The sequence below is a fragment of the Strix uralensis genome, chromosome 7, assembly GCF_047716275.1.
Source record: "Strix uralensis isolate ZFMK-TIS-50842 chromosome 7, bStrUra1, whole genome shotgun sequence".
Classification (NCBI taxonomy): domain Eukaryota; kingdom Metazoa; phylum Chordata; class Aves; order Strigiformes; family Strigidae; genus Strix; species Strix uralensis.
This window is the reverse complement of record NC_133978.1, coordinates 37945749-37970829: the sequence shown is the minus strand read 5'-3', so window position 1 is coordinate 37970829 and position 25081 is coordinate 37945749. Positions and strand designations below refer to the sequence as shown.

Below are 25081 nucleotides of genomic sequence, written 5' to 3'. Positions count from 1 at the left end.
CAACACACTGGTTAGTTCTAGTTACCTAGTGTATTATAAGGTTACTGCACATGAACAGAATATTTTTAGAGGATAATAAACGCCAAGATTTCAAAGCAGCTTAATAATGTCTCTAGTATCAGATAATGAGAAATTCCCTCAATGCCGCTAAGCTGAGCTTTGTTAATTATAGCAACTGATCTTACAACTGGCATATTTAACTGAAATAATGATTGTAAATCCTGTTTGTCAGCCTGGAACTCTGGACTGACTGTGCACTGATGTTTGACTGTTTCTGGTGCGGGCTCAGAAGGAACTCTTGCTTCCTCTCACCTGTGCGTACAGTCAACCACACTACGTAACTCCTGACAGTCAAATCAGAAGAGTAAGATGTCTAGCCATGTCCCCTCACCTGCATCTAGACCAAGGAGCTATGCCTTAGAGAAGACAACTCCTTGCAAAACTCTGTGACGACTGTATTTCAGTGTAACGGAAAATGACAAATTGTGTGAAAATTCTTTGGGAATCGTACAATACATATTCATCTGCCTGTCAGCTCTCACTTGATTTGTGCCTCTGCCAACAGTTTGTACATTGAAAACATAACAGGTAAATATTTATGAAATATTTGTGGTAGCTGTTAACCACTTTCACGTAATTCTCTTAGGAGATCTATTACACTGGTACACTGCATACACGCTGGGGTTGAGGAAAAACATTTCTTCGGCTGTCATGTATCCAACAAGCAAGCTCAAGAAAGTCGAGACAGCTGCTTTTGAAGCAGACTATTTCAAATTGAGCTTAGCTTGGTAGGAAGAACTTGAAATGTGTCTCTCACCAAAAGATTTCCAAGTGGAAATGCAATAATATGTTAATTAGGAAATTCTTTACATAGCAAAAGGCTCCCAATGAACAATTATATTTCACATAAGCCTTTTCTAACACAATCTTTATATGGGGAAAAGAAAATACGAAAGAAAGAACAACAGCATAGAAAGCATCACATGAAATGTTGTATTTGAGTATTTCCCAAGTAGCGATTAAACCTTCCTGTGGAAATCTGCCTCAGACCTTTATCACAAACCAGAATAAAACTAAAGAAACCTGACAGACGACACAGTCATTCTCTCCCAGTACAAAAACTGCAAGATCTGGGGAAAATTTTAAATGACGGATTATTAGAGAACCATCACATGATATACAAGATTAGCACTGTATCAAATATCAAATTCAGGCACTTTTTAATACATTCTCAATACAGGTCTTCTCTTCTAACTGGGGAAGCCCAGATGCAAAATTTGATACTGAAGATGCTGTTCCAGGGCAACAGACTAGATTGGCTGGGCTGACTAAGGGCACACAAAGAGAACACTCACTAATATAAATACATATGGAGTATAAAGTGTCTCTGAGTCCCGCCGTTAGCACAGAAAGCCTTACAGCGTTCACACCGCCAGCTCTGCAGCCCTACACCTCCTGGTGCAGCCAGCCACCAGCAACGGCCCTGTGCCCACTTGCCAAATGCAGAAATGCAATTTATGACAATCCATAAATGCCTGTCCTGAACTGAAGAGGGGGTGGGGAGTGCAGGCAGCTCTTAACAGCTCCTGAACAATGGCACAGCACATCCTACTGCTAAACCAACATTGCGTTTAGTGCAGGAACGGGATCAGACTTAAGGGGATGAAACACTCTTCCCAGAATCAGTGACCACAACAGCTAATGCTCTCCACAGTGCTACGTGCCCTTTTAAAATGACAGTGAAAGAAACTCAGCGGTTACAATACATTTGTGTGCAGATTCCTCCACAGAATTTTGTAGACCAAAATCAAATACAATAAATACATTTCTTCCAAAAGTTACTGAGTACAGAATACAGCATATAGATGTGAGAAACATGAAATATTTACAGCTGTAACATTAGTTAAAGGCTTGACCTTGCTTTTCTGAGAACTGTTGAATAGCTGATGAGGCTGTTCAGGCTGTTCCCTGGACTAAGGCATCCGAGTTCAGACTGTAGGGAATCACGTTGTTTTGATTTTTTCCTGATTATTTTTCAAATGGATTCCTGACACAGTTCTACACAAAAAGACAGTCCTTCTACATAATCCTGGATATCCAGCCCTTAACAGTCTTTCAAAGAGTTCTGCACTTTCCTCCATAAAGGGTTTGCTTTTAGCACTATATTAAGTCAGCTAAGTATCGCCACTCACTTCCTAGCCTCACGCAAAACTGCAGAAGCCAAGCTAAGACAGTACCTCAAAGTAAGAGACCTACTAAAAAGTATGAATCAAAACCTGATCTCTGCTGACACTCATTTTAGCAAACCATGCTAGACTGCTGCAGCTCAGGACTGCCTCACATTAGCACAACTCATCACATTAATTAACTAAGCATTTTGTAGTATGGTTATGATCATTTTATACTTGCAGATAGACTGTGTTGAGCAGAATAACTGTAGTTAACTGTTGCGGTGGCTGTAGTCTTAATTCTAGTCTAACAATCTCCCCAGCTATTTCAGCTGAAAGCAAGCCTGCAAGCAACTTGAAATGCATTAATAATGATAATAATGGTATAACATTAATAATAATGCTAGAAGAAAACTTCAGAAATCATCTAGTCTACCCTCCCCTACTCTTGTTTTTTTGAAAATCTCAAAGCAGTTGATCTAACTGATATTGGAGGGGCTTTTCTTATTGGCATAAGGATAATTATCACATTAATTCTTCACCTATCAACAGGCAAAGTGTATATATAGGGGGGATGAATTCACTAAAGTAGTTACTTCCCTTTAAAGCTGACAGAAAGTCAGAAAACTTTTTAATAGTGCTTTTCCTCCTTGCTTGTTTCTTTGTATAAGGCACTGAAGTCTGCTTGTTTTATAAAACCATACTTGTTAAGTGTCATTTACCCTAGTGCTAGAAAATCCTTTGGGAGTTGCAGCTTGTAACATTCTAAGCTCCACTTGAAGTGAATCATCAGTGACTAGCAAGCTTTAAAAATTAGATTCTTCTAAGTCAGCCAAAACCAGAAAGCCAATCCCTCCCCGCCAAAATACTTGAAACAAATTGCCAATTCCAGCAATTGAAACGATTTTTCATGTATTAAGCTTTCTGTCTCTTGATTATTAGTTAATTAGTTCTTCAGCACTGAAGAGGTTTCTGCTGTAAATAAAATGTCTAATTTTAAAGTAAACAGAGAGGGATAAAAAAGCAAATACTTCTCAAAACCCTCCTTCCTCTTTCTCTCTCTCTCTCAAAAGGAGAAAAACTTCACTAGAGAACCACTAACTTCCACGAGTGAATTTTCTAGGCTAAAAATTATCAGTCCCTCCCTAACTCCCAAGAAGGCTCTGAGAATCAAAGTTTGCAAAATCCACTGAACAAGGAAAGGCCACTGTGAGGTAGTATCACAGCATTCCTCTTACATAGCTTATATCTCTGTCTTTTTGCAGAACTACTAGAGCTTTTTTAACCCCATTTCACAAAGATTTCAACTCAACCTTTTATGAAAGGAGAACTATAAATAGCCTCTTAGATTAAAACCCTTAACAGCTGAGAAGGCTGGAAAGGGAGGTAGATATTATCCACCTTTCAGTACTACAAATTGGGGCTGGAAGGGCTTAATTACCAAGATATACTTAAGAACACACTAAGGGCTGCTATAAAAATTACTCCAATTACAGCAGCATCACAGACATCGCTTCACCTGGGAGAGAGGAAACCATCACTTCTCTTCCCACATACCTCTCCTGTACCCCATGCTAATAAAGGGCAGCAGGAACAAACAGCAACTTCGTGCCATGCAACATCTCTGCTGCAGGTGTAAAGTCCTTTCTCTCAGGTGGCTTAACAGAACCTTTCACACCAGGCAAGCCAAGGATTTGGCTTCTTTCGTTTTGACTTTGAAATCTCAAATTGGAGATACACTGTTTGCATAACTTAAGGCAATAAAATAATTTCAGCCAATGTGTTAGTTTAGAAGTGTCTCAGGCAGAAAGAGATACTTTTAACCCATGATTTGGGTTAGGACATGGAATTCACAGTTTCACATGAATTACACACTCCCTGTCCTGAAATGGGGGATTCATTGTTTTTCTTATGATTTTGTCTATGATGATGTATTCTTATTTATGATTTTTATAATTACGAATAAATGTGTAATTCACAAAGAATGTTCAGTGAAATAATTTCTGTTAACGGCCAAGAAGTCCTCATGGTTTCAGTACTCCTGTGCTAAGATTTTTGCAATGGTGCTCAACTGGATATTTGAAGTTCCTTCATATATTGTACCTGAAATCAGAAGAAAATAAATTCATATGAAGAGAGACCAAGATATTGTTCTAACAGTCCAGTTGGAATGTTCACAATTATGAAGTGAAGCTGTACTGAGCAAGTTCTAGAAGCAGCATTATTATTTACATAAATATTCATATTTTATTATCTGCAACAATTAAAATACTTTTCTGCTGGTACAACATAATGACAAGACATTTTCCTGAAAAGCAATTCCTAAATAACCAACAGAAATTAAGTATTTACAAATGCTATCAGCAATAAAGCTCAAAGGGTAACATTGTTAGAAATGTCAAACTGTTAGGTCTGAGGATTATACCAGTAAACAGGGAAGTCTTGAAAATAAATTCCACATAAATTCAGATCTTAAAGCCAAAGAAAGTATTTTCAATTTTTTTGAAATGGAATTCTCTTAACAGAATGGGACACAATGTGTGTGCCTGTATTTTGTGGTAACTAATTGAACATTTTAATTAGTCTTACATACACAGGTATTTATACCTAAAGTTTTACCTTCTTATAACTTAGCCTTTGAATCAGCACTGATTACAGTCCCACAGAAAAATATCTTAAAAAAATAGCCAGTCCTTCACCCTCAAACTTTAATACTACTAATGCTACAAGAAATACTTGTTAAGAAACGATCACTCACCTATCTTGCAGTCACGATAGTACTTTTCTATTGGATAATTTTTTGTGAATCCAACGCCACCCATCCATTCAATACATTTACTAGTTGTCAGTGTTGCAACCTATGAAAATAGTTTCAGAGTTACAATTTCAGGACTCAACTTCATGCAGGTGGTAGTAAATTTTATTCTTTGTAGCTATTTAAAGTAAAAACAAAACAGCGATTAAGGCAGTTACTAGAACAAGTGGGAAAAGGAAGGACTGATATTTTTGGATTCATCTTATTTATGCAAGTTATTTTAGAATAAAAATAACATTTTTCTAAATCAGAGGACGTGAAGGATTCACTAACCGTTATTGCAATAGTTCATATGCTGCACTATGAAAGACTAGCAGCGGTATGCAAACCAGCAATTACAAAGAGCCAGAAGCAAGCCAGTTTTGAACCATATTAAGACTCACAGTTGTGACCAGCAGAGTTGAAATGGTCACAAACGAAGTCTCACCATGCCATTTGTCCAGCCACAAAAAGAGAATTCTGAGAAAATGAAATCTCTCCAGATGAGTGACAGTATTAATTCACTTTCTCTTTTAAAGTTGTTGCTTGTTTCTCTTATTTAGGGGTGTGAGCAGTTCATTCTTTGGGGACCTACTTTACATTCCATGCACAGACTGAGGATGAGAAACAAGGTAAAAGTACATCCACAGATCTCACAGCAAAACATGAATTAAAAGTTATACATCCAGTAACAGAAGAAACATTTCAACAGCCGTGAAATAAATCCACTGAATAAAGAACCTGTAGGTTACCTCAGCAGCATAGTATTTGGCCATGCTTGCCTCCTTTATGAATGGCCTTCCCGTTTCCGCAAGACGAGCTGCGTTGTAGGTCAGCAACCTCGCCGCCTCCAACTGCGTGGCCACCTGAGCTATCTGATGTTGCATCCCCTGGAACAAGCGTGCCGCAAGTCAGACAGAACCAGTATCTAGTACTCAACTGGGATTTCTAGCAAGAAAAGAATCTTTTCACCAAGGAACATACCTACACTCTAAAATAAAAACAGAAAATGTAGATGGACTAGTAATTCTGCACATCTCTGCATCTATAACATTGATGTTGGAAAACCTCTGGGTCACCAAAGCCCTTTTAGAAACTGCACTCCCATTTTCTCCTTCCCCCTTCTTGGATTCAGGAGTACTGGGGAACTACTTGCCTGACCGGCTGGACAGGAGGATTTGACATGAACCTATTTGCACCCATGAATATCAATGAAAATTTCAGCCAAATCTTAATGTTCTCCTCAGCGCTGCAGAGACACGGGTAGGTCAAAGCTGTATTTTTATTTTGCAGCTGTCTATTCAGAACGTTCATACATTAACAAGTCTAGTTCCCTGATGAGCTTAACTGAGAAAGACTTGTAAAAAGTACCTCTTTAATAAAGCGGAGAACTAGCAAGGTGACAACCACTTCTTCCCATGTCCCATAGCCATGAGACGAGAGTTAGGAGCAGCATAAAAGTATAGAGGACATGACTGATGAATGGATTCAAAGGGAAGGAAAAAAGTGATGGAGCTCACATCTAAATGGTAGGTATTACAGAAGAATAGGTTGATTTAAGGAGACTCAAACATTATGATGACTGAAAACGAACATTTAGTAGCCTAACTTGCTCCTAAAACACAATGAAATCTTTCATCTTATTAGAACACTAACACTGCTCCCTAAAATTTGCAAAAATATATATGCAGGTCAAAATAACAAAATGATTTGGCAATTATAAATTCCATTTCCCATTCAGAGACGCAGTTCCAATCATTTCCTAGATATCTGTGGGTGCTTCCTAAAATTTGTATAAATTATGAGTAGTACTAATGTTCCTTCTCTTCAGCCGAGATGTAGGTTTCTTTTAACAAGAAAATTACTATAGTAATTACAATTATATATCTTCCTTATTAAACTATACATCATTTTTGCAACAAAGAGTCTTTTTCGTTTTAAGATACAGATATTATCACGAAAACTAAATGTCTTTGTATAACACAGGAAATCTAATAATTCAGTTTTCCTCATCTTTTTTATAATTTCTAGTGTCCCCAGAAAAAGGTCTTCCCCCACACCTCATGAAAGGGTATAAAACCTGGAACACATTCAACATACTGTGATATTAAAATCAGAAGAGAAAGGAGTTCCATGTATATTATTTTCAAAGGCAGTGAATATACTATCAAGCAAAATGAGTTATGTTAATAATGTTTTGAAATTTTAAATGATTTATATGGTACTTGCGAAGGCACATAGCACTGAATTTATATATTTTACATGGCAGATGAATGCTCATCCGAAATTCTTTTGAAAAATTCTCCTCAAATATTGAGAAGTAGAGACATGACACAAAGTGGAGTGCAAATTATGCAAATCACATTTTACTGATTTCATCTACTGTGGTAACTACTGCTCTCCTGCAGGAAACTTCCCATGTGTTCACTAACAAGTACCTGGAAATCGAACACACTTTTCCCAAACTGGACTCTCTCCTTTGTATAGGGAATCGTATGGTCGAAACACCCCTGTGCCAGTCCTAACATCTGTAAGAAATAAGACATACTGAGGTGAGTTAGGACAAAAAGAAAAGAAGAATAATCAAACTTCGAGGAATAAACCTATTCCATTCCTGAAAGAAACTTTCTTATTAAAGGCAAAACATGTGTGAAAACAAAATTACTAATTTTTGAACAAAACTTATGGGTCAGCTGTGGTTGTGCAAATATTAAGTGTTTCTGGGAAAATTCTTAATTACATGGGAAAATTATTGTAAACTAAAGATCTGTAGATCTACGTTACACTATTAAAGGAAAAATAATTTGAATGATTTTTTAAAGCTATTTTCGTAATCAAAATATTTTCTCATTTTACAGGAGACAATAGACTGTCAGAACTAGCAAGTTATTTCAGAAGGTAGAAAATCAGTATAGTGGAAGGCGGTAACATTTGTTCCAACATTTTCTAGGAAAAAACAACTCATCAGAACAATTTTAGAAGACAGATTGTCTTTTCACACACTCTCTTCACTCAGCAGCAAAGACAGCAAAACACAATTGTTATTTTGGAGGATAATAGCTGGGAAAACTATATATGAATATTTATAAAGAAGTAACTCACATCTACCTTAGTGTCTGATTTGTTAGCCTAAAGAAACATGATGAAATCTGGAAAGTAAACTAGTTTTACATTTGTTTAACCACCGAATTTTGAGATGTGTATTTCATTCTAAACAAGATAGCAAAGAAAGGACCCTGCCTTTCGTATACCTTGGAATACATAGCTATTAGTAAAGATCAGTTGGTTTCAGTACATCGCTACCATACATCTGAATGCATTCTTTCTACCTAGTTTTTTTCCTAGGAAAAACAAAGATAGGAAATTAGATTAGAGGAAGCATCAAACAAGAGGGAAAAAAAATAAAAGGGAATTGCATGGCATGAAGAACTATCAGAAAGCAAGGTAACAGTATATGGTAAAATTGGAATCTCATAAAAGTTGCCTTAGTCAAGACAGGACACTACAATGTGGCAGTCAGCTGTCACATCATGCAGCTTATGTCAAACCACTTTCAACGATGTACAATAGTGTATGGGTATTTTTGGAAAGACCCACATATTATGCTGAAAGCCAAGGGCCCCAAGAAGATAAAAACATGACTCTGACTGGATTCAGACATCTACTCCTTCATCAACAAAATGACACAATACACAGGAAAATGTGTATGTGGGAAAAGAACATAAGAAAATAATACGGTCTTCTGCTAATTGGCTGTATTACCAGATTTGTTGCCTTTTTGTATAAACTCATTTAGATGAACCAACTAGATCAGCTTCAGCACCTGTGACAATCTACGTGGCTACCTTGCACTAAAACTATCTGAAACTGTTTTCACAGCCACAATTACATTTTATAAGATGTTCATTATCTTTTAAAACTATTACTACTGCAAAACTAAATTCAATACTACAGGGCTTTAGCACTGCTGTTCTTGTCCACCCAAGTACATTTCTCTTAATTTGAAAGTGCCAAGAAAGTAGTAACTAAGATATAACAACTATCTGACCTTAACTTTTAATTAGGTTATAAGTGTAACTTGGAGTAATTAAGAGCAAAATTCAGACCATGTATTTTACTGCTAGAGCCTCAATATTATTTATATCTCTGGGAACAATGAGGCCCACAGCCCTAGTTTTTAAATGCCATATCAGACAAAGTTTAATCACAGATAATCTTTGGAAATGATGGAAAAGCCAACCCATTTAGCAGCATAGTATACTGCCATGTGGAAAGTCTAAATTTCATGAGGATGATAACTTCTGGTCTGTCTGCAAACTAGGGCAAAAGATAAGGGAGACTGGTAGTACAGACATATTGCACAGCATAACTACATCCACAACAAAATAGAAAAAAAGAAAAGATTACTTTCAAAAATAAATTAAAACCATAAAAACTTGTCATAAGTCATTTTATTATAGGGCTGAACCTGATTTCCACTGAAATCAGCAGCAATCTGAGATCCAAATTGAGTTTGCAACAAAATACCACATTTTGAAATAACTCCAAGGTCAGCAAATATTTTCCCCTAAAATGCCATAAGGTTCAATTTTCAAACACAACAATGAACTAGAACACTTCTGCTATTAAAAAAAATCATATTTATTTTAAAAATAAGTTGACTTTAAAAAATAAGTTGTTGGGAAAACATCAGTTAGCATAAGATCACATTTGGCAATCCCATACAAACATAGCTGGAAGGATTAATATTATACATTTCAGTGTGCTATACTTTCCAAAGCCAGTTTTCTTTGTAAAATAAATTTACATAATGGTAGATAAAAATGTTGATATATTTCAGGAGAAGTAAGTTAACCACCAAAGACAAACTAATTGCCATTTAATGTTTTCTAAATGTATTGCTTATGTCACCGAAGGAGAATTTTACCATTCACAGTGGTTTCAGTATTTTACTGCAACTTAGATACAGGAATAGTGACACCTAGTGGCAATTTAGTTTTTAATAAAGTATTTTCTAAATTGTTCTTAGTAGCTTTAAATACTTTGTAAATGTCAATTTCAATTCAAATACTGGCTGTATTCATTATTAAACAAAATTACCCACCTGTGCAGCGATACCTATTCTGCCGGTATTCAGCATTCCAATTGCATACTTATAGCCTTGTCCAACCTGTCCCAGGATATTGGTCTTAGGAACCTAAAGAATGAAACCACTCAATTAATCCTTCTCTATTCTGCTTTGCAACTGCTAGTAGGGTTCACAGGTGAATCAGAGTACATGTTTTATTTAATGTTCCTCATAAATGAAGGCATAAAACATAAACCAGACATTTGATTCCTAGAATATCTGATTAGAACATTTCCTGACACATGTGATTATAAACTGATGATTGAGAAAAACTGTATCACAACGGAAGAAACCCAACCCCCCTCAAGACTTCTGTGAAAGAATTGGGAGGAAGAAGGTAAAATATGCCAGTCAGTATGTCTAAGGAAAAAAAATTGGGCATTTAACATTCTTTCCTTGTATGTGGTCAGATTCCAATTATACACAAAGTCTGCTTCAATAGCTGAACAACTCACAGTACCTTTACGTTTTCAAATGTTACAGGGCAGGTAGAAGACGCTCTGATTCCAAGCTTGTCCTCCTTCTTCCCTACGTGTAGTCCCTCTGTGTTGCGATCTACTATGAAGCATGTAATTCCCCTGTATCCCTAGGACGAATGAAAAAATGATCAAGAACTGAGTTTTCTACTAATATCACCAAATGGTGGTCTAAATATCTCGTTCCAATACTGAAATGCTGTATCTTTCCAATACTGAAATTAGGAGACATACCTTTCTATTAAAATATTCCACGTGGCAAACATAATCAGAACAACCTTAAAAGTTCTCTTGATAAGACAGGGGACTGGTATTACATAAATAAAACAGAAAGGACTGTGGTGCCTGTCCATACTGGAAATCACTGGGAAAGCAAGCTGTTGCTGTGCAGTGAAGTCACTGCTTGCTGTTGGAACATATGTCACAGTCAAACAATGGACTGCAAGAAGACATCGGGTATCTGTAGACTAAAGTGGTCAAACGAATAATGGCTCTAAACTCATCTGTCAGATGATTCTCTAGGATGCAAGATTTTCCTTAAGCCAAATTACTTCAGCTGCTCTTCTCATGGAAGGCTGCATATATACTCTTCCTTTTAAGGTTGTCCAAAGTAAGAGCACTGACTGATGAGAGTGGTGTCACTGGGAACTGTGCTTGAACATTCAAACTGCAGCATAGTTGTAACAGACCTAATTGTATTACAACAGTCCTAATCTAACACCCAGAATTGGTGCACACATTCTCCCTGCGATTCCAGTTTGCAGAACACTGATATCACCGTCTCTTCACTTTAGAGAGGTAGTGGGAATATAATCAATAAAGTAGTCTGAAGTCATTATGATGGCTGTTATCAAAAAGCTCAAAAAGTTGATTTGCTGTTGTCCCGGATGAAAGTATTTCACACGATTATGACTTAATAGCAATTTAAGATTCATTAATGGTGTGAGGTAGATCAAGGTTGAATTTTAGCAGCACTTAGTGATTGATTAATTTAAAGGTTAACAAAGTGATTTGTTAAGATATGTTATGATTAAAATAGCAGCTTAATTACAGATTTGAGAATGACAAGATTCATACTAACTTACTACAAAGTGTTCTATATCAGTGGAGATATATATATATATCTATGTATATATATATAAACACGAAACATACACTCACACACAAATAGTAGAATATTCCATCATCTGAGTTGGACTGAAATGGAAAAGTACCTGACAAAAGTCAGTTGTCTCGGCCCCTATAAATAGCGATTCCAAGAGAGACCCTTCAAGCTCTCCTGAATGGCAGTGGGCTGTGACCAGCATCTCCCTGCAGCTGGGACGCCTCTAGGGCTCAAACTCCTGGAATTTTGAAGATCCTCTGCCCACAAAGCCACAAAAGGCTGGGATGAAGTCAGACTTCCTCTTGACTCTTAATTATTGCCCACTGAGAGACACCAATGCATTGTACTTGCTCCAAACATGAGGAAAGGCAAATTTTAACTACAGACTAGTCTCTTCTGTCCAGCTCTTTACCTATCTATGGGCTTAAATACACACATTTACCTTTAGGAGTGTGGACGCCTACATATTCTACTGGATATCCGAATATTTCTGCACTGTTTGTGTGTGTGTGTTTGTATATGTTTTGTGTTTATACATATATATATCTCCTTCAATTTAGAATACCTTGTAGTAAGTTAGTGTGATGGGAGGAGATAGAATTTTGCTAAACAGCGATGAAGGCAATGGCTATTGGGGTCCTGGTGTCTTCTTAAATGCTGGCCCCAGCCCCCCCCCACTCACAAACAAGCAGAGTGGCATACTGGGCTGGTGGCACCGATGTCTTAGAGAGGACAAAACCTTTATTCATATCTATAAAATCTATACATGATCACAGGTGACAGCTTTTACAAAAAGCTATCACATAGCTTTTATAAAGGCTGCTGTACTCAAGCCATACATGAACGCGATCCCACTGATGTTCCTGTCTCAGCACCTGTAGCTCCCACTATACTTAATCCATTGATAAAAGGAGCCCCTCCTGCACTCAAACCAAGATGAAATCCAGAGGGACTTAAATCATAATGAATTAATAAACTTAACGCAAGTCTTTAAAGAGGAAGAGGAATTAGCAGGAAGGGAGGTCCCCACATGGGCAGCATTAATGCATGAAGTTGTAAATCATGTGCAAGAAATGGGATGGCACAAAATTCCCAGCGAAATGAAAAATACAGGTCGTGCTGTTATGCAAATTAAACAATCATATCAAAACGGCTCCCAAAAGCCAAAATCCTCTAACCAACAATTAAAGGCCCAGAAGTGAAGAAATGAGCTATGGAGACAAGCACTGGCACTGGGAATCCCTAGAGCTGTGATCAGAGACAGCCTGCCGGCCTTATCCTGAGTCTGATTCAAGTGTTTCAGAAACACGACATCCCAAATACTCCAATCTCCCCGCCACTGACTCCTACAGGGAGAAATAACCTTTTCCTGCCTCAAAGGGATCAATTTACAAGACACAAAACCAAAAAACTAATAGTGTCCGGATGGCAACTGGGCCTGCCTGTCCAGCAAGTAGAAGCTTATCAGTGGCTAAAGGAAAGCAGCCCTTACAGTTTAATTCCAGTTGCTCCTTGACAACAATTAACAAAATTTTTAACTGATACTGGAGCACAAATTTCAATAATTACAGAACAGGAAGCTGACAAGCTAGGCACACAACCTGGACGGCAATAGGTTAAAATTGCTGGAGTTATGGGAACTAGTACTGTGTGCCAAACCACAAAATTTAATTTATGGCTCCCTGGCAAAAAGTGTATGACATCTTTTCGCTCTGTAGTTAAGGAGCACCATGAACATAGCTTAGGTTTTGATGCTTTAAACGGCTGAATCTGGCGTCTGCCATCTTTTGGTTCAAATACCAACCCTAATCCTAACAGAAATCAGCAAACTGCCCCAGTACCTCCCAAATCAAAAATCACTCATGGCCCGCAACACTCAATTTCTGCTGCGGCACGGACTGGAATTTCTGAAGTAATTACAGATTTAGAAAAATGACAAATTATTTCCCAAACTCACTCCCCACAGATCACTCCAGTTTGGCCAGTCGGTAAACAGGAGGGGAGAAGGCATTTAATAATCGATTGTGGGCGCTTAAAGGCCAATACAATCCCACTGACGGCTGCAGTCCCCAACATTGCAGCCTTAACAGCTACTTTACCAGCTACAAGACAAAAAAAAAAATGTTAGCAAGACGTTCTGGCTTATAGCTGCACACCCTTGGACCGCAGCGCTAGATGTGAAAGATATGCTCTTCATGGTCCCCTTGCAGGAGGAAGATAAAGAGAAATTCGCTTTTACATTGGAAGGTATCCAGTATTCCTTTAATAGATTCCCACTGGGATATAAACACTCCCCACAAGTGCTCAGCTGCGCTTGCTGAACTCCTACAAACAATTGCAGAACACAGTATTTACTGTAATCTGTCTCAAACCCATCCTGATGGACCAAAAAGACCTTTACTATACAGCTTGACCACTTTTAAAGAAACAGAACAGAGGTATGCTGAGTGGGAAAAGGGTCTTTTGTCTTTAGTCTGTGCAATTAACCCTAATTAGACCATGAGGATCTCTAGCATGGAATGCTATTGGAAGTGATGGAATAAAACACAAAATCAGTACCAGATGGATTTATCTTGTATCATAAAAGGGGTAACCTGATCAACCTTCCCCACTGAGACCATTCTTCCTTTCTCTTTATCAGCAATAATGAATTTCACCAGTGACAACGTGAGGACAAACAATCCTACTAACAGCACCTTGGAAGCAATTCTCATCTTGGACGTCATCATCTTCACAACACTCTGCCTACTCCTCCTCGCCCTCGCTGCATTGATATGCTGGGATATACATCAATGGCAACAACGACAATGGTTATATGCCCCTTCTCCTTCTCTCTTCTTGCTCACTGGAGTGAGTATATTCACAATGGCCCAAGCACAAGATCCTTGGGACCATGTGCTACCAAAATACACTGGAAGCACTGGAACACCAGACAACAAGCTCAAGAAACCGGACAAAAGTCTTATCACAGTCCAGCATGACATCAAAGAAATATATCAAGTGTTAAAAAGAGTCAAAAAGGATGGAGAACACCGATGGTGGGAAGTCCTGTTTGGATGGTCTCCAACAGCAACTGGAACACTGAACCTGATGTTGCTTCCCATCGTAATTTTAGTAACTGCTGTTACATTATGCTTGTTGTTAATCATTGCTTTATACGTTAGAGTTTGGAGGATGGATAAACAAGTTACACTAACGGGGAGATTTCCTAGTGTATATATTCCTTCATGTACATAATACTGCTTTAAATCACACTTAATTAACAGAGACTAACCAAACACAAAATTTCCCTCAAATTATAACTGGATTACAGTATTACCTGTTTATAGGCATAGAGGCAAGAGGCAACCACACTGCCACTCTATGGAGGAGATAAATTGACTGTACTCATGGGGTGGACTGCGGCAGTGCGCCTTCCCCTGACCTGCCTGTACTTAGTGCAATTCCCCCCTGGGCCACACGCCAACCCAAGATGAATGGGGAAAGGTAGTGGGCCAGAGCATTCAGACACTCCCTTAATGCTCCAGATTCCTATCTCCCTTATCACTTGGAAACGCACTGCATGCCAACTCAGAATGGACTGGGAAAGAGAAAGGACCAGAGCCTTAAGGCATCCCCTCAGGCCACTCAGTGTTTGCTCCCCTCTTCTCTTATCTCTTAAGAACAATAGGAACAATCCCTCCTTACAGCCTAGCACATCCACACTCAGGTCCTAGCCCAAAGGGGGTGATACCAGAACTCCAAGATTTAGCAAGTCCTGGGCTTGCACAATGGATAGAAAATACCACAATATTTCATCATCCGAGTTGGACTGAAATGGAAAAGTACCTGACAAAAGTCAGTTGTCTCGGCTCCTATAAATAGCGATTCCAAGAGAGACCCTTCAAGCTCTCCTGAATGGCAGTGGGCTGTGACCAGCATCTCCCTGCAGCTGGGACGCCTCTAGGGCTCAAACTCCTGGAATTTTGAAGATCCTCTGCCCACAAAGCCACAAAAGGCTGGGATGAAGTCAGACTTCCTCTTGACTCTTAATTATTGCCCACTGAGAGACACCAATGCATTGTACTTGCTCCAAACTCGGGAAGAGGGAAATGTTAACTACAGACTAGTCTCTTCCATCCACCTCTTTACTTATCTATGTGCTTAAATATGCACATTTGCCTTCAGGACTGGGGATGCCTACATATTCTACTGGATATCCAAATATTTCTGTGTTGTTTAGGTATGTTTTGTGTTTATACATATGTACATATATATCTCCTTTGATTTAGAATACCTTGTAGTAAAATAGTGTGAATATCATCATTCTCAAATCTGTAATTAAGTCACTATTTTAATCATAACACACCTTGCCAAATCACCTTGTTAATCTTTAAATTAATCAATCATTAAGTGCTGCTAAAATTCAACCTCGATCTACGTCACAGCATTAAGAAATCTTAAATTGCTATTAACTCAAAACCATGTGAAATAGGTTCATCCAGGACAGGTATTCAGATAATGATCTGGACAGAACACTAAATAATGCATGTGACAACACATAAATAGATTGTTTAGCCAATCTAAATTCTGGCATCTCCTACATACAGGCTTACAGTCTTCACATCTTCGATGCCTTAAACCAGATTCTTGAAGTACAGAACGGTGATTCCTGATAGCTGTCACATTTTCTTTCTCCCTCTGTGTATTTCTTATTCCCCCTCCTCTCTCCTTTCTACCACTCATTCTTACTCCCTCAGCATTTCCCCCAGCCAGAACCACACAAGTCTCTTATTCAACATACTACAAGGTCCATGAGACAGAAATGTGAGGTATTCCTGGCCATGTTTCCATCTCTTCCTGTCCCTAATGTCCGCAGCACCTCCTCTCACTAAGAGGGTGACACTGAGAGGCAGGAAAATTCCTGTGGTTCTTCTGGAAGAGCTGCCTCTTATTAAAGAGGAGGCTGCTGTTTCAATCTCTCCTCAGTGACAGCCCATCTCACCAAATGGGAGCTGCTAGTGCAGAGTGTACATCTCAGTACACAATTCTACACTGGTCTGTTCTCTCCTTTAAACGGACATCAACTGTTATTTCATCTTTGAGCAGCACTGACTTTTAATCTCCTTCTTGAATATTTAAAAGCCAATTTCTAACTTTAAGCAGACAATGTATGATATATTTTTAAAATGTTACAGTAATACAGAAACAACTCCAGATTCTACAGCAAAGCACAGCAGTTAACAAATACAGAAACTGGCTTATCAAATATATTTTCATTGTGTGTAGTACTCAAATCGCCCACCAGCTTGTGAAGAAATAAATACAAATTTAGAAAGCAATGAAATGTTCAATTGTTCGATACAATGAAAGAAAAACCCCTCTATTTAGTCAAAACCTGAAATTTAAATTTTAGAAGTAAATATTTTCAAGTTATATTTCAAAGAAAGATACTGGAAATTTAAAAAATAAGTAAGTGTTAAACAATTTAGTTTTGTATTTGATTATCACTCCACCATATTGGTATGGTACATTTTAAAGCCTGCAGTTGACTTTTCTGAATCTACTACCTATATCCAAATTGGTGACAAAACTTGAAACATGCACATTCAGCTATGTATTTTTTTACCTGTTCATGTTGTATTCTTGATAGTTTTCCAGTGTATGTAGACTAAACTCTATTTTGCCTTTTAAGAACAGCAATTTGTCAATTAAGTTAGAAAGGCTGCAAAGACTTAGACTATCTGTTCTTCTGTTACTCAGAATAATATTCTGTGCCCTTCATCTAAGCGATTATGATTCTGACATTTTTATTTTCCCTAGTGGGAGGAATTTATTAAATTGCCTAGCAAGTTTGCAATTTTTGTTGGGAAATATTTTTAAAGGTTTGCTGTCACCTAGGAAAAGGTTCAAAGAATACTAACCTTTCACCTGGGATTATTAATATAAAATCCATAGTTTCATATATCATCAGCTGTCACTGAAATGCAACTATTCTTGAGCAACTTACTAAGGACGGATCTGTATTTGCCATCACAAAGAAAACTCCTGCGTGTTCCGCTAAGCTAATCCACATCTTTGAGCCATTGATAATGTAGTAGTCTCCTTGCTTTTCAGCCCGAGTTTTCAAAGAAAAAGCATCACTGCCAGATCCAGCCTCTGAAAGGCAGAAACTGCCTATCTGTCAATTGAAGGGAAAAATTAATTTTAATTTTTACTGAACATATAGGCATAACATATAACAAATTCTGCAATGAAAATAGTTATAAACAAGCACAAATCTCTTAAATTCAAACATTTTAACCTACTGCATTGAAGTAACAAAGTTTCAGATACGGAGATTAAAAATAGAAACACTATGTAATTACACATCTCTCAAAGTCAACTGCTTTAAAGTTCTTTTCCACAGTAAATTAAATTTTAATGAAACTAATAAGCACCCTTCCACTTTTACCTCTCAACTACTGCTGACAGGTCGTATCTATATCACCACAGATCTCAGCTCTGAAACACTGGTTAAAGTTCACACATATTTTCCAATCCTGCAGTCACCCAATTTAGTTACTGAAAAAACCCACACCAGTAACATTACTTAAGTATTAAAAATTGTATTATAGTTTAGTAAAGTGAGAATTTGACTCACTGTATCTTTAGCGACTCTGGGCAAGTAAGTTCTCTTTTGTTCTTCTGTTCCATACGTAGTAAACAACCTATTTGTTAGTGTATTTTGGAGTTCACATAGAAGAGATACAGATGGATCAACTTTGGCCAATTCTTCCACCACCAATATGACTGAAAAAAATGAAGCTCCAGTTCCTCCATATTCTTCCCCAAGCTCAATACTCATCAGCTGCAATATGAGAGATGCAGATATATCAATCTGTTGGTTCCTGTCAACAACTTGTTAGTCCATGTTGATACTTAAGAGATTAAAATGAAAACCACAGAATGTATTTCCAGATCCTTCCCAAAGACCTGTTTTCCTTCAATAGCCTTAAACTAACAATTCTTCACAGAAGTTGATAGTCAATTCATGCAAGAAATAACTAACATGTGCAGTACACAGGCCAATCATCACCCCAATCTGATTTCCAGAACAACTGCAATCTAAACAGAAGTCTACTATTTAGAGTTGTTGTATAAAATGACATTTTAAACACAGACAAGCTTTATGTTTGATAGGGTGCAAAGTCTATAATTGAATCCAGGAATAAACACAAGTCCTTGTGGTTGCCCAGTGAGGACATAGAGGACTTCTGATACCATTTTTCAGCAACACTTATCAGAGTCACAGCAGTTCTAACATTTAACATGCTATGTGATTACACTTATCCAATAAAAAAAAAGGGGGGGGGGGGGGGGAGGCAAGGCATTCAAGATTAAGAATGTGGTATGGGAGAGGGAGAGATGGAAAGAATATTACAGTAAAAGATGGAGACTGATAATGCAGTAAAAAAGAAGATAAAGTTGTCTTGCTGTTAAATACAAAATTTTTAATGATTCATTAGTTAATTTGAATTATACCCCTCCACCTTTTCATCTAGAAATCTGAAAAGTGCACAGCTGGAGACTCATAAAATTATGTCACTTTCTGAATAAAAGATTAAGTGTGCAGACCCCTTGTTCAAACAATCCCTGTATTACAGAGTCTTCCATTTTCGAATTCTCATCCATTTTTTGCACCAAAGGTGCAACTCGTTCCTGGGCAAATTTTGTCACTGTAGTAAAAGAAAGAAAGAAAAGAGTGTAAGTATTCTAGCACTCTCCTTGAAGATCAATATAACAGTAATGTGATACTTCTGACAGGTTATGCATACATTTCCTGACTGTCAGACAAGTTAATAAAAGGACAAAAAGTTGCCCAAGTGAAACAAGGTGATGTGCCACCAGGCTCAATTATAATTGCTTTCTGTATCATCTACAACTCTCTAAACCAAAACAAATACTTCCTATAAATTCAGAAACTTTGAAAGCATCTCAGCAACACTTATATAACATTGGTTGACCACAAAAATTACAGAAAATATTTCAAATACATCCCTTATTTGGTGAGCTGTATGGTATTTCTTTATAAATTAAACCTGCAGTTTGGGAAGATGGTCTCAGGCTTTAATGCATGTTATTTTGAGTGCTCAAAATCCTGTAAGACTGACCAGAGCCTTTTATAAGCTCTCTCCCAGACGTGCAGGTCCTCACTCTTCCACCTTTGCTCTGAAACACTGTCTTCTTCGGGCAGGCCTGGTGGCGTGGCAGACACATCTGGCACCATTCTGGGTATACTTAAAATCTCTGCAAACCAGCCCAAGCAGCTAACTGTAGCTGAACTAAACACTTCAGAAAGGGCACAAGTCAATGCCAGGCAACTTCAGTTCTGCGACAGCAACAGTTTTAAACACTTACTATTTATTTATGCAGAGTAAACTGCACTGTGGTATACGGAACTGCTATCGCAACATGGAAAAAGAACATTACATTTTTCTCTTCTGAACTAAAGCAGTTTTAAAATTAAGCACAATCCCCCACAACAACCTCAACATTTAACTAGAATTAAATAATGATAAGAAATTTTTTAAGCTAAAATTTCCCTTCTAGTTAGACATTTCTGAATTTTAACTACACAGATAATAGGTACCCATATTTTTCAGCATTGTCTCCTCTTCAGTGAATGTCTGAAGTGGAGCACAGACAACTCCATCACTGGCTAGATTTGGCATGAGTTCCGATTTGGAGGATCTAAAGACACATGGGGAAGCTCTCCAAGGAGCCAAGTACGCTGGCAAATTTCTTTTCAGCTGTTGACAATAAGTACAGAACATGCAAACAGTTAATAGAATTTGTATTTGTAGACAGACAGCAATACACAATTTTAGCCCGTGTTTTTATTCAGTGATTACAAAATATAACATTCAATGTCTAGTTTAAAAGTTTTTGAGAAGAAATAACCCCCCAGTGTCCTAAAACAAAATATCCTTTAATAACTCTTCTTTTAACCTCAAACAATTTTCTTTCTGGAAGTTTGCTAACACAATGTTATTCTACAAAGTATTCACAAATGTTAATTTTAGTCAGTTTTCCTGTTTTCAGCAAATAAACCCTGCTGATATTATTTAGTTTTGTAACGATTTTGCAAGTCTTCAATATTCATAGTAGTGTGTATTTTGATAGAATTAATATCTTCATTAACAAATAAGGTAAGAATAAATATGAAAGAGACATACAAATGTTTTTTACAGAAGACCTATCAAGTTTAATGATAGACATAGCTTTCTCTCTGGTTTTCTAGGGACCAGCAACTTGTTTCTAAAGCAATCTGATAGCACTTCATCTGGATTATTAGTATTTTGATGTGAAAGGGCATAACTTTTAACAGCACTGTAGATTTTTGTATTTAAACTGAGTTCTTATCCACCACTTAATAATTTCCAGAATGTTAAATCCTATAGATAGTATGTTAATAGTTAATAATTAATGTGTCTTATTTGGTTGATTTATTTAAAAAATAGAGGAAGGAACTAAAATTGAGTAATTTATGCTTAACCTCTCCCCATTCGTCCATGATATACAATTTCAAATGAAATCAAGAAGAATTGCTTATCCACCCAAGACAGCAGAAGTGTTACAGAGCGTTTTACTACAGGGGGAATGGCATTACACATACGTGGCAAAAGTCACAAAACCAAACAGAACAGACAGTGGCTTTTGGGAGCAAGTTAGCACAGTGACTGTCAGGTGGGTGGACATTGATAATGTGACAGGTAATTAGTTTTGTACCTTGGAGACCTATAAACTACTTAGTGTTCAGAGACTTACCAATAGATAACAGCAGGCTTTAGAAAGTAACGCATTTGATTTCAAAGTTAATTTACTTTATAACCACAGAATAATTTCTTAGGATTTTAAGAAAAGTTAGCATAATGAATATGATCTTGCTCGCAAAGTAACAGGCTAACAGTAGCTAAACTGCTACAAAATGTTTTCCTGAAAAGCAATATTCAAAAAAGAAGCACAGTTTGACTGACTGATCTCAAGTGGCAAGACAGAAAAATGGCTTTGCTCTCATAGCTCCCCAAACCCAACTTACTGTGGCTAACGTCTACAGATCAGATCTCTGCTACAGATATCCGTCACTATTGCTATGTCAGTCTAAAGTGTGGAGATATTAATGTCTTACCAAGACAACTGCTGACAGAAGCCCCCAGTAGAGACACAGCTGTGCCATAAAAATAATGTATATACAAGCATATGCCTGCCAACATCCATTTTTGCCAGCACACACTGTTAACCCCACAGCGAGCAGACCAACTGCCTGTGCTGTAACCAGACTGCTGTTTAGCTCACAGAATGCAAGACAATTTTGCAATGCACACTGTGAGAGCAGCATTCCTGAAAAAAATGGCAGAAACTTTGGGGTCAGGAAGTAAAAATTCCTTTGATCCTTCTAATAATTCACTCTTTCATGTTGGCTTTCAACACTTGTCATCTTCCTGGCTAAGGAACTGATGTAAACCAGATATATAGTCTCCTTCTGTCTCAGAGACTAGATGCATAAGTCTATTATGGTAAAGAAACTCCAACTTTAGCACAACCAGTCATCCATGACCAAAAAAACAGTAGGAAGTAGTGATATACAAAACAAATATTGCTGTGAATGTTCAACATTCATTCACACCCAACCCCCCTGGGCCCATAAAACAAATACTGACTAGTGGGGCTGGTTCATGAATACAGTTTGGATGATCAGCAATAGCTGCAACACTTCCAAATGAAGACTTGAGTTACTGGAGTCACTGTAGGTCTTCACAGAAAAACAAAATACGAGTTGCCTTAACAGAGATCAAATCCATGGCAACCATGTTCTGGAAGCCATCAGTCAGGAATGGATTATTTGCAAAACATCCAGCTATGGTAGGATCACTCAACACCCAGATGTGCAAGACTATTAAACATCAACCTGTGTAAATTCATATTCTTAGCAAGGTCTGAGAAGGAAAACATAAGTATACGCATACATATATATTTAACACAGTATGCCTCCTGAGCAGTTGTAAGATGACAAATCACACATACTTCCTGCTTTTTCCACTACTTATTTACAAGTGCAAAGAAAAGAGCATTTTTCTCTCATGGTGGCATAACCAAAGATGAATCGCTGAGAATATTTCACTAGTATTGACCAAGAGCTGTCAGGAAAAACACACGGTGCCTTTTTGAGAGTACAAAACTTTTTGAAAAGCTGTAAGTAGGTAGAATCAGTAGGCAATCGGCCAGTACTGTTGAAACAACCGGTAGTACTCTGTGACTACCTCTACTTTCGTTTGATGGCTCCTGACACATGGATGTAGAATTATCGACCACGCAGGTGAACCCATTGCTAAATGCATGCAGAGGCCTCTGCTCCAAGCAGATCTTGATCACAAAAAATACACAGATTTTTTTCAAGTGCTTTCATGAAAATGGGAAGCTGGACAAACTTGATTAAAAGCAGTTCAGCAAGGTCAGGTACAAGTGCCCAGGGCTGTATTAGCTAACATGACCTGCCAATAGCCTGGCTAGCAAGTAAAAGCTTTGAAACACAACAAACAGCTCAGTGTCTGTTACAGGTTACAGCCATTACAGCAGGCCTGCTCTTGCCAACAGCGCCAAAGGTTTTGAGAAAGTTGGAGCTCACAGGAACTGTCTCTTCCTTCACTTCCTCTCCTTCCCCCCTTAGTAAAAAACCAGCCCCAGGCTTTGCCCCCTGGCCAGAGCTTCCAGCTGGAGGCTCTTCCACTGCCACCAAACCACTTGAGAGTGGCAGAGAAAGGTGTCCCACCACTGCAGGAGAAACAAAGGCAGTCCTTAGCATGCATATGCAGACACGGTTTGATAAACGGTTTGATAAACGCTTGTTCGACTGGTGATTGAGATGGCATGAAAGGACAAAAGGAATATTCATAGCAAGGTTACCTTGAAAAGTCTTAAAACCAGTAGGATGACTCCAAGGGATGGGACCTACATTGGCAATATCCACACACAGAGCTGCAGCCCACAGGTATGCCAGAGCAATAGCACAGCGTAGAAATGTTTTATTTCAACATTTAATTTAAAAAAACCCCAATCAAGTCATTGTTTACAGTTTTATTTTTTGAAGTCATGCAGTCATATGGTTTTACTAACTTTCAGATAGTTATTTAAGGTACATGTATGTTACTCAAATGCTTTGACACTGCTTCCTTGCTTTTTAGCCCCTCTTCTACAGGTAAGGTAATGATTTATGCTGCTACAAGATTTAGACTGCTTGCCCTACTAAACACATGTATTTGAAAATTGGTTTCCGGGTTGCTGATAACATTGATTTTTCTGTTTATCTCAATTCTTACCTCCACCTCAGCTCTTTAAAGATTGGTTCTTCTGGTTTCCTTCTGTTTGTTTTACAATCTAAAATGAGATTTTAATGCTGGTGGACCTGGCAGCAGCATTAAGATATAATAAAAAAAGGCCAAAGCAATATATTTTCCTAAACTGGCTTTGCTTGCCTTGATGATTTCCACTGCTGTATCTCTCCTAGCTGGCTTCCAGACAGCTCCTATTTCTCAGCAGAGAAGCTCCATCTCAGGAAGCTTGTTTGCCCTCATTTATGGGGTTAGTATTCTTTGTTTTAGCTGTCACAACACACCCACAAGCTGCCGTGAGAAGGTCCCAGGCCAGCATGTCTTCTCACTGCACAGTAAAAGTGTGTCTGTGGCACAAACCCAGGTTTTCCACTTGTTTGTTTTGTCTTTTGATTACCCCTACAGTGCCACACGTCTGTCGAGAAGCAAAGGAGACATCAAAGCACCTCTGCTGCTAGAACCAGGCTGCCTCCTCACAGGGGTATCAGCCACGGGCTGCTCCGACTACGAGACGTTTCACAAGCCCTGCAAGAGCTTTTCTTAGCCAGAAGTTACCTAGTATCACCCCTCCACACACAAAAAACCCGCCAGACTGAAGGAGAGGAGGGATTTCTAAACCCACCCCCACCGGACTCGCACCTCAACCGGCCAGGTAGACCCCGGACCCCGCCAGCTCCGAGCCCCAGCCAGCGGCTCCCCGGTGCCGCGCTCCGGGGGAACCGCGGAACGGACCCGCAGGAGCCTCCTCGGCAGCGCCGCGCCGGCACGGCCCCCACCGGGCGGCCCCTCAGCAGCTTTAACCGGCGGCTGGCGGTGAGAGGCGAGCCGGGATCTCCCCGGTCCGCCGCTCCCTCAGGCGCCCGGCGTCGCCATAGCAACGGGTGCGGCCGCACCCGCGGGCTCGGAAGCACCGGGGGACACTGGCGCCTCGGTCAGTGAAGAGCCCACCCCGCTCCCTCCCTCCCTCCCGCCCAGCGCTCAGGCGCTTCGCTTCACCTTCGCGCAGCTCCTCAGCCAAACTCCCGCCGCCGCCATGTTGCCGCCCGGCCCGGCCCGGCCC

General features: G+C 38.8%; 1 protein-coding gene across 1 annotated transcript; it reads right to left on the bottom strand.

Annotated features, from left to right (window-relative positions):
• Positions 1-970: 970 nt before the first annotated feature.
• Positions 971-25080, bottom strand: ACADSB (acyl-CoA dehydrogenase short/branched chain). Its single transcript, XM_074875486.1, has 11 exons — positions 25018-25080; positions 20283-20442; positions 19268-19368; positions 18294-18500; positions 17661-17831; positions 10551-10676; positions 10067-10159; positions 7401-7490; positions 5715-5852; positions 4927-5026; positions 971-4271 (listed from the first exon to the last, which is right to left on the bottom strand). The coding sequence occupies exons 1-11, from the start codon at positions 25054-25056 to the stop codon at positions 4201-4203; spliced, it is 1296 nt and encodes a 431-aa protein (XP_074731587.1). The 5' UTR covers positions 25057-25080; the 3' UTR covers positions 971-4200.
• Between the last annotated feature and the right edge of the window lies 1 nt (position 25081).